The 16,648-nt window shown below is 37.5% G+C and overlaps 1 protein-coding gene across 1 annotated transcript in view; it reads left to right on the top strand.

Annotated features, from left to right (window-relative positions):
* CCDC134 (coiled-coil domain containing 134) overlaps positions 1-9,911 on the top strand; it is a 50,187-nt gene extending 40,276 nt beyond the window's left edge. The window contains exon 7 of the mRNA XM_075182857.1: positions 1,038-9,911. Within this exon, the coding sequence (XP_075038958.1) occupies positions 1,038-1,163 (126 nt within the window). The 3' untranslated portion in view covers positions 1,164-9,911. The remainder of the gene's footprint in view (positions 1-1,037) is intronic.
* The last annotated feature ends 6,737 nt before the right edge of the window (positions 9,912-16,648 follow it).

A 16,648-nucleotide genomic window follows, 5' to 3' on the forward strand; every position in this document is an offset into this window, starting at 1 on the left:
TCATGTCATCTCCAATGTTTGACTGATAAGCTGCTGCAAGTACTTTCGGCTCAGTGAAAAAGAAAAAAAAAGTGTGGGGGGGCGAGTAGCAGAGAATTGGACAGAATGTGATGGTGAATCCGGGTCTGAATGTACAAGCACCTTCAGTTCCACTACCATCAACATTATTCACAACCAGATAATGACTTTTATTATATTCTTGTAATTAAATAATTTTTACCATTATGTAATAAAGCTGTTTAAGACATACTAACTAATGAGTGACATATTTGCGCACTGATTACAGGATCTTACATTGGAATCATTGATATCAATGAACTGATAGAATGAGGGGTACTTCCAGATAAGCAGATCTTTGGTTACATCTAAGTATGTAGTTTTGATTTTCTGTACTTTTATCATAACACATATATTCATGGTCCATAAACCGTAACTATATAGGCGAGTAAAACATTTCCCCTGTGATATAGAGGGGTTGGAAGTGCAAGCCACATCTATCTTCACTTATATTATGCTCTGCATTAAACCGAATAACTGGCCAGTATACATTATCATCATCATCATCATCACCATTTATTTATATAGCACCACTGATTCCGCAGCGCTGTACAGAGAACTCATTCACATCAGTCCCTGCCCCATTGGAGCTTACAGTCTAAATTCCCTAACATACACAGACAGACAGACAGACAGAGAAAGAGAGACTAGGGTGCCACTAGACATTAGGTGCCACTTGGGACCTTTTTGTCTGTGCAGATTTACTCAAAGGTGGTCAATGGATAAAAAAATAGGTTTCAAAGTATGGTGTGTTGGAATAGGGTCGGAGCACCTATTGCAATTATTCTTCAAAACTGGGAAGGTACAGACAAGCAGGAGAAAAGGTGCTTGGGGTTAGAACAATCAGTTACATCAGAGTATTCTTGTTCTGAAGAAAATGCTTTGGTTAATATTTAGTGAATATAATAACCTTGTGAATTAGTTAATAAAATATTTTAATTTCACAAATGTAATTCTTCATGTATATTTCTCTTGTACAGTTTTTGCCAAATGCAGATGCTTTTCAGAAAGCTTTAAGAGAAGAGGAGAAGAGAAGGCGAAAGGAAGAGAAACGGAAGGAAATCCGGAAAGGTCCTCGGATAACACGCTCTCGGTCAGAGTTATAATGCTGAGCGAGGGAAATAATGTGTGCATGTAATTGGTCTGAGGAGAGCCTTACAGGAGTAATATTTGTGCCAACACAATATCTTGGTAAAAGCAGAGATTAGATAACCAGGGGGTAAATGTATCAAGCTGAGAGTTTTCCGGTGGGTTTGAAAAGTGGAGTTGTTGCCTATAACAACCAATTAGATTCTAGCTATCATTTTGTAGAATGTACTAAATAAATGATAGCTAGAATCTGATTGGTTTTTCAAACCTGTCGGAAAACTCTCAGCTTGATACACTTACCTCCAGGTCTGTTACAGCACTGAATCTAGAGTGCATTAGGAACATAAATAACAAGGCTTAACTAATGACCATATGGCTTGCAACATTCAGCTGTGTATATAAATAATGGTTCATCTTTATTTCATCCAGAAGACATAATGTGACCAGTACAATTATTTCTGTAAAAGCCATTGCTGCTGAAATTAAGGGTTGGGCAAGGAGCCATATACCTTGTGTAAACCTTTCTATTAAAGGGTCCAGTGGTTCTCAAACCTACCTGAGGGCTCACAATAGGGCATGTTTTGAAAATTTCTTTTCTTTTTTTTTTATAACCTGTTCAATAGGATTAATTAGTCTGGCCTTGATTAAAAAGCAAACTCATTATCAGAAATTAGAGAGCAAGCAAGATCTAGCATATTTATTTTTTATTTAAATGTGACAATTGTCAGATTGAGGAAATGTCTAAAAGAAAAGTGATCCGTATGCAAATGAAATATTGTGTATTTACTGCTTTAAATTACACACCTGAAACCCTTGAAATTAAGGTGGGCCTGTAAAGCTCAAATCAACTACATCATATCTAGATGACTGTGCTAAGGAAGGTAAAATTTGTGAGTGCTGTTGTGCTCTATATCTTCGACCTTTGTCTAAGGCAGTGATGGGCAACCTGATACACTTCTGGGGCTACATGGAGCAGCTCTAACCTTCCAAAGGGCCATACTTTACCCTTAATCTTAGTAATACGTTAAAACAATACAATAAATCAAAGAAAGATACATCTATCTGTTATAACATATCAATGGGCATTTTAAACAAGTGTTACAAGCTATAACAAATAATAAAGCAGGAAGAAGCTGGGGGCTGCAGAAAAGGCTTGGAGGGCCACATGTGACCCAACACTGGGCTTATGGATGTGGCAGTAGAGTTTCTATTTTTGGATTGGGAAAGGGAATACTCCATTGCCCTATACTTGTAAAAATCACTGTTCAGCCTTACCATCTTTTTTTTTTTTTTTTAAATCCATGATCCATTTGGGTATATTTGAGGATAGGTTTGACAACCATTGCTTTAGCTAATGTCTCTTCTCATCATCATCATCATCTATTTATATAGCGCCACTTATTCCGCAGCGCTGTACAGAGAACTCATTCACATCAGTCCCTGCCCCATTGGAGCTTACAGTCTAAATTTCCTAACATACACACTCAGAGAGAGAGACTAGGGTCAATTTGATAGCAGCCAATTACCTACTAGTATGTTTTTGGAGTGTGGGAGGAAACTGGAGTACTCGGAGGAAACCCACGCAAACTTGGGAAGAACATACAAACTCACACAGATAAGGTCATGGTTGGGAATTGAACTCCTGACCCCAGTGCTCTGAGGCAGAAGTGCTAACCACTTCGCCACCCGTGCTGCCCGTGCTTCTCTTCTGAGAAATAGCATAATAATTCTGAACTCTTCAATAGGAACCAGCAAAGAAATCAACCCACAAGCTAAAACCATCAGTTCTAGTGAAAAGAACTTTGATATTTCAGACCAGATATTATTTATATTGTGTACACAATGGGGAGTATTCTATCACATATTTTTGAACACTGTAAAAAATATTTGTTTTGTGTTGTGTAATATATTACACTATTATATGCTCTCTAGTTCTACTTATATAGAGCCCAGCTTACCCCCCACCCCAATTAAATGGTCTAGTGCAGTGGTTCCCAAACTTTTGCAGTTCGCGGCACCCTTAGAGTCTCCATAATTTTTTCAAGGCACTCCTCCAAAATAATTATCGAGCAGTCCCGTTTTATAAGTAGTTGGGTCAAAAAACGTAATAAGTATTTAGGTCAGGACAGAAATACTTATTTAGTTGTATGCAAAATACACATAAATCCAAGGGAACATAATATTTTTATATATTTTTTTTCAATTATATTTCTGTCAAAGAATAATTTACAGCTAACTCACTCTGTGCCCTCCTTCATCTCCACACACTCTGTGCCCCTCTTCATCCACTCACTCTGCCCCCTCTGCATCCACTCACTCTGCCCCCCTGCATCCTCACCCTGCCCCCTCCTTCATTCTTTTGCCCCTCCCATGCTGTTTCCTATCGCCATTCCCCCCCGTTTCTTTACTTGCCATACTTGACCTTCTTTCTTCTATTTCTTGTGAATGTGATGATGTCACGTCTGACATTCAGTGAGACGAGAGGAGGGAGGAGTATGCTGGGTCCCGGGCGCTGCCGGATTTGTATGTTGATAGGGTTTTTTTTGGTCCTCTGGCCACGGCACCCCTGTGACAGCGCCTGGGAGCCGCGTCACACACTTTGGGAACCTAGGATCTAGTATTACACTCCTTGCTTTTACTATGGCTTGCCTGTTTAATATAGGAAGTGGTGTTGTCGTTCCCCTTCCTCTGGAAACTTCCAAAGTTGGGGAGGGGCGTTATTAACAATATTATGTGTTTTAGACAAACACTGTTTTAATAGGACCAAGGTGCCTGGATTGATGAAGTCCACTACATAATGAACATTTACATCTTAGGTGGAGTTATCATTTAAACAAATGTATCTAACAAGTTAACCCGTGCATGATACTCATGCATTCTAGTCAAATCAAGCTACTTAAGGTGTTAAAAAGGTTCTTGTCATGCATTTGGGCCATAGCCCAGGCCTCAACCACCAACCACTCCCAACTGTCACCCCCGGCAACCACCAACCACTCCCAACTGTCACTTCTCCTTCAAGAAATATATATATTTTTTTTTTAAATCTTTATAAACACTTTTAACAATTAACAAATTAAAAACATCTTAGTATACCAAATTTCAGCCCTTTCTGAATTTTTTTTTACACACACACACTAAGAATTTAGTAGGTCAGTGTATAACTCCGCCCAGCAGGTGGCGCTGCAGCTTGGTTTTATTTTTTCCACACACAGACAGACTGACTAACACACGCCACTAGACATTTATATTATAGATGCAACTTTTCAAGAACAACATAAAAAAGTAAAACAAGTGAGCGTTATGACTTGTGTCCCAGGGGATTGATTGTACACAGTGATTTCACATCCCCAAAAATGCATTGCTCTGATACCATGTAACACTCTCTGAGACACATTTCTAAGTAGGGTCTGCAGAACTGGAGGACTCTCATGTGACAGGAGAAGAGTGTTCTCCATTGACTGTAATCTGTCACTAAGGGAGCGTTTCTAGCTTCTCAACCCTACATTTTTCTGGCTTGGACAAATGTAGCATGCAGTCACTCCAATCTGCCACCATCCCAATGTACATTGCATTCTTTGAGGTGTGATAGTCTAATATACCTTTTCCTTAGACAAGAAGGGCCTCAATTTAGTAACACTTCTCATTTAATAGTGGAACTTTAATCACAGGATGATACATTATTACCTAACTAGCTGGTTTCAATGTCCTATTGACAAATAAGTGAAGCAATCCAATATTGTGACATGACATTTTATTTCTGTAGTGCTATAAATTATATACTATACTATTATTGTGGATATATAACAGATTGTCACCATTCACCATTACGCATTTCCCTGATGCAGCCAGTCATGCATTTTGTAATTTCTATAGCTTCCAAAGCTGAGGCTCCACTGTAACAGGTTTGGTTTTGCTCATTTCTGGAGTGTATTAGTAAAACAATTAGCTACTGTATTTGAAGAGGTCATCATGCCATTCTGTTTTTTTTATAAGATAAAAACCTTGTGTTGGTACACATTGCTCTTTGAGATGTTGAGGCAATGTCCCTGAGAAGCGATATACTGCGAGTGTGAATGTCTTTTGCTGAAGGGTAGAAATAAATTGGGGAATTTTCCAGTACTAGAAACTTGTGTTGTTGGTAAACACATAAACACAAGTTACCTTGTGCTGGTTTCTTGTGACTTGGCAAACAAATGTGGCAATTTTTTTTAATCCTGTCCATTTATATATTACCAATTTAAGGACTTTGTTTAGTTTATTTTCCCTTGATCTGTGAGTGAAATTATGCTTTTAGATATTAAAGTGCTCAGTTTACTGTAGGGTGGTACTTGCACAATGAAACTATTTTCTAAGCACTGGATTTGCTGCTGGCAATTCAGGGATACCATGTGTTGTCTTTTGTAAGCTGACTGAGCCTTGCAAATAATATTTGTAAATTATATTTAAAGACCTATGTCACACATAGGGATAAGAAATTTGATAGATGTGCACATATCTTAACATTATTACCTGTCATGATAGGGCTTTAATGTGACCCATTATAGAACTTTACCAGCAAAAAAATGCATGAATGTCAATCAATATAATTTTACAGATATCACATACCCCCTACACTTGAAGCAACACCAGTTACAATTATATAGTTTGCAAAAATGCTATTTTATTGCTTCAGTGCACAGGTTTTTTTTTCATTGGTTGATCATGCAAGTTACATAAGCAAAGTTAGCGCACATTTTAACTCAAAGCTTTTTTTATGTTATTTTTTTGTTAACATTGAGAATACATTCATAAACATTTGTGTGTGTATAATTATATAATATATATTGTGCGTGTGTTTGTGTTTTAATAATTTGAAAATGGTTCATGCTGTATCTTAAAAAGTAGGTGTAACGTAATGCAAATGTAATTGATTACGAATGCACGTAAAACTGCTTGTGCGCTACACAGGTTTTTCTGTCATTTACATTAATTATATATAATATATATTAGGAAACACAAAACAGTACCTGTGTTTATAAGCTCTTAATTTCTCAAACCATTTGCACATTTGTTATTTAACTAATATACATTACATTAAAGCTGCACTGCCACCTTTTATTGTAATATAATGTAGATCAGTTAAATAACCCCTACACAGACACATGCACAGGCCAGAGTCCACAAATACGGAACCAGCAATTAACTTTGGTTCACCAACTTGGAATGGCAGCGAAGAAGGGATGGTGTGAGCACAAACTGCAGCCCCCTGGACTCAGGCTGGAGGAGTGGCTGCTTTATAGCCTTTAGTAGGTTGAGCTTTAAGTAATGTTTGAAAATAACTTTTGCATTGAATCCTGTAAATACTTGCTGTGTCCACAAATCTAAATCTAGAAAATAAAGAAAACCAGTACAAAGTCTTAATCAAAAACTTTGTTATGTTATACTCTAAAAGATATTTTGATATAACCTGTTGCGTTCTTGGCATTCCTTCTATGAAAACACTGGGATTGTTGTAAATGCCCAGGTTGCGGCACCATTGCTTTGTTTTCTGGTTACCTTGCTATAAAGAAATCTGTTGTCACCTACCCAATTTCAGCCCATCTCTTTTTAGAAGGTCAAGTGGCTTTGTTTGTCTCTCAATATTGTTGGTATTTCGAGAAAGATTATTTGAAGAATATTTTCTACTCAAAAATCAAGATGAACATCATAACTGGAAAAACTGTGGCTTCTGAACCTAAAGTATACATAATCCTGCATGAATCCTGTTGTAGCTCACTGTCCTAATTACTTGTCATGGTCCTAATTACGACAAGTAGCTAGGACCAACACAGTGAGATGCAACATCAAATACCCACTATCAGGCACACTTGCCTAAAATCTACACATTCATCAAACATCCTCTATTGAGCACTGGGACATTTGAATCTATACATACATATTTGTAACTGCTGTTAGTAGATATTGCATATAACTTGCTTTTTTAGGTTTAGTAATCTTTTATTGTGAAAAAATTATTTATTTGTGTTTTCCCTGTATTGGGTCCATTTCCATTCAGCACATTTGGCAAAATATTTAGTGTGAATGGATCAAAATGGTACAACTATAGGGGTCAAGCTTCCATGTTCTATGCACACATGCATAGTTAAAATCATACTATTGATCAAAATGTTGCATGGAATGCACCAGGCTGGAATGGACCTCGCACAGAGCACCAGTCACAATTCCCAATGTTGGTTATTTACTAATGTGGTACAAAAATGCAAATATGCAATAATCACCTACAAATTTGTAATTTTGCACCCTGTTCGTAAATGATCTCCAATATGTTTTGGCTGCGCTGACTAAAGGATAGCCTATTTTGTATAGGATAGATTCATCTGAGGGTATATTTTCAGAATTTCTACTGCAGAGTTAAATAGTTAGGTTAAATATAACTCTTCCAATAGAATATATACATTAGTCAGTTTTTTTTGTTAGAGAATTATCACTGGATTCAACATTTGCTGATTACATACCGCCTTGTAATCTATTTAATAAACAAAAAATACTAAAAATGTTTTCTCTGTGATCCTATTCTTCGAAGAGAGAGCATTTAATAGAGCATCTAAGTGCTCTCTCCCTCACCAGTTTCCCCAATAAATGGCAGTAGTGTGAGGTATAGCCCAGGAGAGCGCAAAGTATATGCGGACAGCCTGGTTCGGCCTCTGAGTCGAGCTGTCATCTTGAGTTTTATAATATGTGCTCTGTGCTGGTCAAACCTCTACCCCAACCCTACTTAATAAAGGAGAATAATCATATCCTCACAAATAGCTTCATAGATAGTACATGCCTATTGGTGCAGAGAGGAACAATGTTTATAGCAACTTACGTGCATTAGAGCTCATTTACAGGTGGGCGCATATGCGTTCAGAACATAAGTAGGAAAAGACGCGTAGTAAAAAAGAAAGCATATTTACACACGTATGTTAAGTCAAAACATCTTAATATGCATCAGCCATAACAGGTGCGTATACTTGCGTTCCACATTAGTGTAGAGAAAGCACAAAGATGGTGTAGAGATGGGGCTTGATATTCTTCATAGTATATGCTAAAGTTACATTATCCTATTTGTACACAATAAAGTACATAATTAAGTGTCATATACATATGAGTATTGATTTGTGAGTAAAATTAATAAATGCAAATGTTACATGTTCCATATAAAATGTAATTATAGATAATTGTGTTGTCAACTATAGATGAGCACAAATTAAATTAAATACAAACGTATCTTTTCCCCTTTAAAACTGTACTGGGATTCTTTCCTGCAGTAGTCCAAATGGAAATGTTGATTAAATAATTCAAATAAACACTCATGACATATTACATAGCTGCAAGTACGTACTATAGCTGGAGGGGTCAGAAGCCGCTAGATAGTGCTGTTGATAGTCATCATTATGACTGTTTATCATTGCACCAAATACCCACAAGAAATATGCCTCTTCAAAGGCAAATCTACAGATCCGGCCATGTCTAGTTGTATTACAACTAAGTGAACATGCCCTTACTCTACTTTGCTTACACTTGTCTACCCATCCACATTCTGCCTTGCCAGGTGTAAAAGGCGGCAAGTCAACCATATGCAAAACTCTAGCTATGGATGTAAGTGTACCGATTTTGCACTATAGTATGGAAATGTGTATCTAACTCATACAAAATCATACATTAAACTCTAAATAAGCCCAATTACTCACAGAAAATATGTTCAAACACACATTCCACAATAGTAACAAGGCAAAATAACCTTAGTATTCATGAATAACTACTATTTAGAAGCTATAATTCTGCCTTTCCTTTTTATATTTGATTCTATAATTCTTACTTTATTCTACTGGTGTAATGAAGGTATAAGTGACTGTTTTCCACTAGTATTACTGATTCCAGTCTCAATTTAAATGTAATTATTTCATTTATACAGGCAAGGATTTTACAAAGATTTTCTCACTCTGAATTCCAGATGGAATGCTTTTACAGAAAAAGTGCTGTGAAAGTATTGCAGTTACAAGAATTGTTTATGCTATTTATACATCAACTGCGTATCAAATAAAAATGCAAGAAAATCGTGCGCAAGGTATCTTTTAGCATTTGGTTTGAACCACGGTGTATGTGTGAATAGCAGTTCTGTGGATGCACTGAAACAAGTTATGCCTGTGCATGTAGGATTATGCCTGTGCACACAGGATGAGAAAATTCCCTGAACAAGCCCTAAACCTGAAGTTGAAGTTTTACTTGATGTCTGTTTAGGAGAGTCAGTTATTGAAATCTATATAAATGTCAATAGTTTACATTCATTTTACACATTACTCGAATAACACTGTAATACTTACATTTTGTATTGGAGCTTTGATCTTGCTTAAATGTAAATGAGCAAACAAGTTTACGTGACTAGTGATATTACTGATAAGAAAAAATAGGAAAATCTGCACAACAGACACTCCTGCTGCTAGACATAGTCCAAACCTAACTTTTTAAAGAACCTCCGAAAGACAAGCAAAGTCATATTATACTTGAACATATCAATATATTAATTTAGTGTAACTTTATGTATACCGTTTTATTCATTGTGCTACATCATTCAAGGTACTTGGCCCTTTGCAAAATAACCAAATGATCTATCCTGTATTTCCTGTGATACTGTACAACATTTACAGTTGTCTGAACCAGAATGTAGAAATGGATGTATTTTTTTATTTTATTGAGTTGGGGAAAAAAACAAAACCTTTAATAAATGTTGTTTTCCATAACTATCCTTTGTCTGATGTTTAACTTTCATATTCCTTTTATAATTCACTGAAATGAAGATATAGTAGACTACCATTGTCTATTCAATGATCACTAACCACACTACACAAATAATTGTGCTGTCACCTACAGTCAAACACAAGGTGGACAAATATAGAAAGTGGGGTAATGTGAAAAAGTAGAGCAAAACCTAGGGGCATTATGTGTAGAATGCCAAATGAACAATTAAATTTCAATTGCAACACCCAGGCTTGTTTATGAATGTACAGAATGTGCATTAGTAACATTTAATACAAATAATTGTAACACTAATTTAAGGGACTCAACTGGTGAGTTTAACATTCAAATATTCATTTAAGCAATGCACTGCAGGAACTCTGGTCTGTTTTGACTAGTACCTGCATTACTTTAATCCTGTCTCCATTTTCATACATGTGCTCCAAGATCTAGATTTATACACCAATCGGCCACAACATTAAAACCACCTGCTTGATAATGTGTAGGTCCCCCTTATGCCTCCAAAACAGCTCTGACCCGTCAAGGCATGAACTCCACAAGACCTCTGAAGGTGTCCTGTGGTATCTGGCACCAAGATGTTTGCAACAGATTCTTCAAGTCCTGTAAAATGCGAGATGAGGTATACATGGCTCAGACTTATTTTTCCAGCATATCCCACAAATGCTCGATCAGATTGAGATCTGGGAATTTTGGAGGCTAAGTCAACACCTTTAAACTCTCATGTTTTTTAAATCATTCTCTGAACAATTTTTGCAGTGTGGCAGGATGCATATCCTGCTGAAAGAGGCCACTGCCATCAGGGAATACAGATGCCATGAAGGGGTGTACTTGGTCTGCAACAATGTTTAGGTAGGTGGTACGTGTCAAAGTAACATCCACATGAATGCCAGGGCCCAAGATTTCTAGCAGAACATTGCCAGAGCTTCACATTGCTTCCGCCAGTTTGCCTTCTACCCATAGTACATCCTGATGCCATCTTACCAGGTAAACCTGGCCATCATATGATGTAAAAGAAAACGTGATTCATTAGACCAGACCACCTTCTTCCATTGCTCCATGGTCCAATTTTGGCACTCACATGGCCATTGTAGGCACATTTGATATTAGACAGGGGTCACTCTGACCGGTCTGCGGCCATGCAGCAAGCGGCAATGCACTGTGTTCCGACACCTTTCGATGAAGCCAGCATTAAGTTTTTCAGCAATCTGTGCAACAGTAACTCTTGTGTGGGATTGGACCAGATGAGGTAGCCTTCACTTCCAACGTGCATCTGTGAGCCTTGGGTGCCTGTGACCCTTTTGTGGGTTCACTGGCTGTTTTTCCTTGGACCACTTTTGGTAGGTACTAAACACTGCATACCGGGAACCCTCCACAAGTCTTGCCATTCAGGAGATGCTCTGACCCAGTCATCTAACATCCACAATTTGGCCCTTGTCAAAATCTGGTCCAAAAGTATTAATCTGCCCTCTCAGTAACTTTTTTTATCAACATTTAAGACACACACACACACACACACACACACACACCTATGTATAGATGCTAAGGCTAGGTGATTGACCAAATATTTTTTTATTGCAGCTTGTGCACAAATCCTTTAGAAACAGCTAATTACCAACTGCAATTACAATAAACTAAAGGGAAAGGAGCACTGAAATTGTGTTCAATCGTGGGACAGATCAATGTATAAAATAAAAGTTAAATAATGGGAACATCCCCTGATGAAGTTTTAGAATGAAACACATAGGATAGATTGCTGCCATCATTAACTGATTTGTTATCGGTAGTCTGGATGCTTTTTGCCCTACCTAGCAACATCTTACTTGCCTTTGTGGGGTGGCAATTTAAAGACAGGATTTTTTTGTCCCTTAGGGGGTTTTCGAACAGAGTTCTACCTGAATCAGAGATGAACCCATTTTTAAAACCATCTAATAAAAAAGTACTGGTTTTATTTAAAAATGATGATGTATACCTTTTCTCCCATATGCTCTGTGTCACACGGACCCATCAACAATGTTACATGGGTCTGGCGCGCTCCGTGAAGCAACTTCACCCCTGGCTGGGCTCTCTGTTAATGCGCTTTTTAATGCATTGGATGACTGTAGGGACCCTCCTCTTCCTCCGATGTATTTAAAGCACCTGTGTACATGGATAGGTGCCAAATCTTCCTGTTCAGCTTAGTTTTTGCTTCTCTGTCCGTTTTGGCTGCCATTGTATTTTATCACCTCCAGTGCATTCCTGGTATCTGTCATCAATCAACTCTAGCGCATTCTCCCTTCCACAATTACTGTCTACCTTCATCTCTGTACTTTCTGACCAGCCAGTCACGACTGTAACCTATTTGAAGAGCCACAACCTGCGTGGTGCTAGCAGCAAACTTCATACTTCCTTGCACGGGGGTTCCTGGCAAAATCCTTCACTTTGTTAAACTCTGCACCTTCACAGCAGCTAACACCAATTCAGGCTGATTGTCTCCTTCCATATTGCTGTGACATTTTTTGAATTTGAGCATGCATACGCCATTGTGACGAGGAAAATCCAGGGTGCCAGGTCTGGAAGTCCGGTGATTCCACTTCCTTTTTGGAAACCAGATGGCATTCCTTCTACTAATAGGTACTTGATAACAACTGATAAAGTAACTTATCTGGTACATAGTTGTAATTATTTGTTTGCTCACCAAAGAGTGCCTCTAATTCTTAAAAAATATGACATAAGGCTTTTTTATAGCAAAGGTATTTCTTGGATGGCTGACACCGTATGTTCTTTAATGAAAGGCGGTAATAATGAAAATATGGACTTCTTAGGACTGTGTTAATTGTATGGTTGGGTGCGTCTATCTTTTTTTTCCTTTATTCTCCTTGTTTGTAAAAAATATGAAAAAAATGAGGCAATATTGCATTGTCAAAACTTAAAAACAAATCATAATTTTATTGTATCTGATTGTGGAGACGTGACTAGTGTCCTCACGTGCATACAAATATTAACGTTCTGTTTATTTGTGTATATACGCATGGAACAACATGTAAATAATAGCAAGACAATAAAATAAGCAAATTACAGGCATATGATTACCCGCTATCTAAGCACCAACACAGGGTAGTTACTCTCCGTTGCTGATATTGAATTACGAAGTTATGCAGCACTATTACGTGTTAATGCTGGAAGCAGTGCTGTGTCTCCCGAGCTGGGATACCAGAAACTGCATAAAATAAATATATGTTGCACAATAATTGCATATAGACATCACTGTGCATAATGCAGGTACACTTGAAACATTATTATAATTATCCTTTATTTATAGGGTGTCACAAAGTGTCTGCAGCGCTGTACAGAGAGCATAGAACAAAACAGAATATTGCATAACTGGACAATACAATAAACACACTGTAATTAAAATCTCAACATCGGTACAAACAGACACACAGGGCAATAAGGTATAAGGAAGGGGTGGCCAACCAGTCAGCGCCCAAGAGCCATAAAATATCCAGAAATGCGGCAAAGAGCAGTCTTTACCCTTTATATATCATCATCATCACCATTTATTTATATAGCGCAACTAATTGCGCAGCGCTGTACAGAGAACTCACTTACATCAATCCCTGCCCCATTGGGGCTTATAGTCTAAATTCCCTAACACATACCACACACAGACAGACACAGACTAGGGTCAATTTGTTAGCAGCCAATTAACCTAACAGTATGTTTTTGGAGTGTTGGAGAATACCGAAGCACCCGGAGGAAACCCACGCAAACTCCTCACAGATAAGGCCAAGGTCGGGAACTGAACTCATGACCCCAGTGCTGTAAGGCAGAAGTGCTAACCACTACGCCACCGTGCTGCCCATATATATGTGTGCATATACATATACACAGTATAAACATGAACATACATACTTTGAAAATATAGCAATTTACAAGATCTTGCCAAGTGAAAAAGAAGGTATCCAACATTGCCAAAATGTTCAGAATAATTATTCAACTCAGCTCTTACCTTGTTGTTGTGTCCAGCAAAGGAAGGTTCAAAGGGTACTTACAGTCTCTCCACAGTAGCTCATAGTGCTTCTTGTATCCACAATCGATGTGGAGGGACCTGTTGAAGTGGGGATAAAAAAAGTAATAAATAGCCAACATGCCCCTCAGACATCTTCCCATTCCCACCAGACCTCACCAAGTGCCCCTTACATACACATCAGCCTCTCCACATGCCATGAGATCTACCCACATTCTCCATACATGCCAATCAGCCTCCCCACATGCCCCATACATGGAAATCAGCCTCCCCACATGCCCCTTATATTCTATCCTGACCTCACCAGATGCCCATCAGACCACCCCACATGCCCATGAGTCCAACCAAATTGTATTAAATTTAACAATATGCCCCTTACTTACTTTTCACACAGCCGCTAGACCTGAGAAAGAAAGGGGGAGATTGCCAATCCGCTCTAAAGCACAATAAATATCATATATAGTATGAGGGGGTGCTCCCAGAACTAGACGAGTCTAGAATATAGGAAAATTCAATTGATAATAGACATCAACTGAAAAGAGTAGTATGTGGGGCACTCCTGTCCATAGAAATTTAAATAAAATCAACTATTGGTAATTATGGTTAAAAATTCAGACAAATATCAGATGTCAGACTTGGCGAATTATTAAAAATATAGAAGTGAAAAAGATTAGAAAATGGTGTAATAAGGATAAATAAAATAGACCCCTAGGAAGAGCCGGTCATAATTATTATTAATCAATTACTTCATACATTCACTGACAATATCTCTGAGTCAATAGTAATTGGTTTCTTCTGATTTATCATTTAACAGAATCATGCACTGTGAACCAAGATTGGCTCATATATTTCTTTCAATATATGCAAATACTATTATGTCAATTAGGGATCAATTCCCACAGATCTAAATATCAGTGTATGTGCATATATAACGTTCATTCATATTTTTTACTGCATCCTTCATTAGATAGAAGGAAAGGATAGGCTTATTGTTATTGAGACAGAGTACAAGATTAAAATTGTTAAATAGTCTTCAATTAGAGTATAATTACCCTTAAGTGTGTTATCAGTTTATTACACAGATATTTTATTGTTCTGTCACACATAACATCAAAGACAAAGTTGTAACTAATTAACAATGAAATTCCCCTGTCACATAATAGGTATATCCGCAGTATATGATCTCCGTTATTGGTAGGTACTGAATCAGAATATAGGGAAACACCAATTATTGGTCACTATGATATAGAAGGGGTGTCCTTGCTGTTCATACAATTGTAGCAAGAGGTACTGTTAGCCTTGTCCCTATATAGCAAATCCAATATGGATAAAGTGTCCCACCTTGATCTGATTAACACATATACACTATGCGGAAATTCCTATATAGTTCGCTGGGGTTTAGCCGGCATATAGCCTATCGTTCCTATTTTCTAACAGGATTGTTGGCATACTCGAATGAACCTACTAAGTGTGATTGTAATGAACTTGGTCCACGGCACGATCGCAGGACAATCCTGCTGACCGGCTCCCTAGTTTCGGGTCTGTGAGGTGGACACGTCACGCTACCCGACGTACGTTTCGCCCTATCGGCTTAGTCATGGGAATTACTTGTCTGTTGCAGATTGGAGGTTTATAAACTAACAGCGACCAATGGTTAGCTAATATTTATGATTGACAGTCACAAAGACCAATAGCGAGGTGAATCATACTAGTTCCATAATAAGCATCTCCGCTCGTTAGTTAAATGAGTGTTGAAAAATAATGTAATAAAACCAGATATATAGTCTAGGTAAGTATATATAGAATATGGTATGGTTGTCTTAAATATTATTACATATCAAAGTTACTAAAAATCGGTACGCTATCGAAATTACTATGCATTGATGGGCTATATTGCTATAGAGTAATGTGAAGAAAAAAAAAAAATAAACAAAAAAAAAAAGGAAATGTGTTGAAAATAAAACGTGAACAAATATAATAACAATTGTAAAATTGTTGTGCTAAGACCATGTTTTATTCATGGATTGTACTATATTAAGTGACATGATCATATTAATTAACTCCTTTGGTGTTACAATTAATAAAACTGTTAATAATGTGTCTTTGCCCATATCTATCATGTATTTCAGTAGTTTTAACCATTTATGTGAGCCTTTTACAGTCAATGTTTGTTTTCTTGGGTTATAGTGGCTTTGTACCAATTTGTCTCGTAGGTTGGGTGCGCGCCTCCAGCTAAAATTAACTTTCTCATCCAATGACTTAGCCAGTTGTTGGTCTGACATAAGTATAGGCCAATGTCTTTGTACAATTGATTTAATTTGTTTCCATTGCTGGCAAAAGTCTCCAACGAAACGGATTTTGTTGTCTGGTTCCTTCTTCTTTTTGGGGTATATCAGATCTACACGATCTACCTGTTCGATTAAATTAATAGCTTTTTTAATAGATCTCTTACTGTACCCCCGTTGAGTCAACCTTGTACTGAGTTCTTTAGAGCGTTTTTGATAGTCCTCTGTATTAGAACAATTCCGTTTAAGTCGGAGAAACTCCCCCTTGGGTATATTTTTTATAACTGATGGAAAGTGTGAACTGTCATTATGAAAGACACTATTGGTCGCTGTTTTCTTCCTATAGAGATCTGTTTCTACTCGACCCTCTACTGTTTTTCTGATGGTAATATCCAAGAAATTAATTTGGTTCCTGTCCATCTCATAGGTTAAC

The sequence above is a fragment of the Mixophyes fleayi genome, chromosome 8 (genome assembly GCF_038048845.1).
Source record: "Mixophyes fleayi isolate aMixFle1 chromosome 8, aMixFle1.hap1, whole genome shotgun sequence".
NCBI lineage: Eukaryota > Metazoa > Chordata > Amphibia > Anura > Limnodynastidae > Mixophyes > Mixophyes fleayi.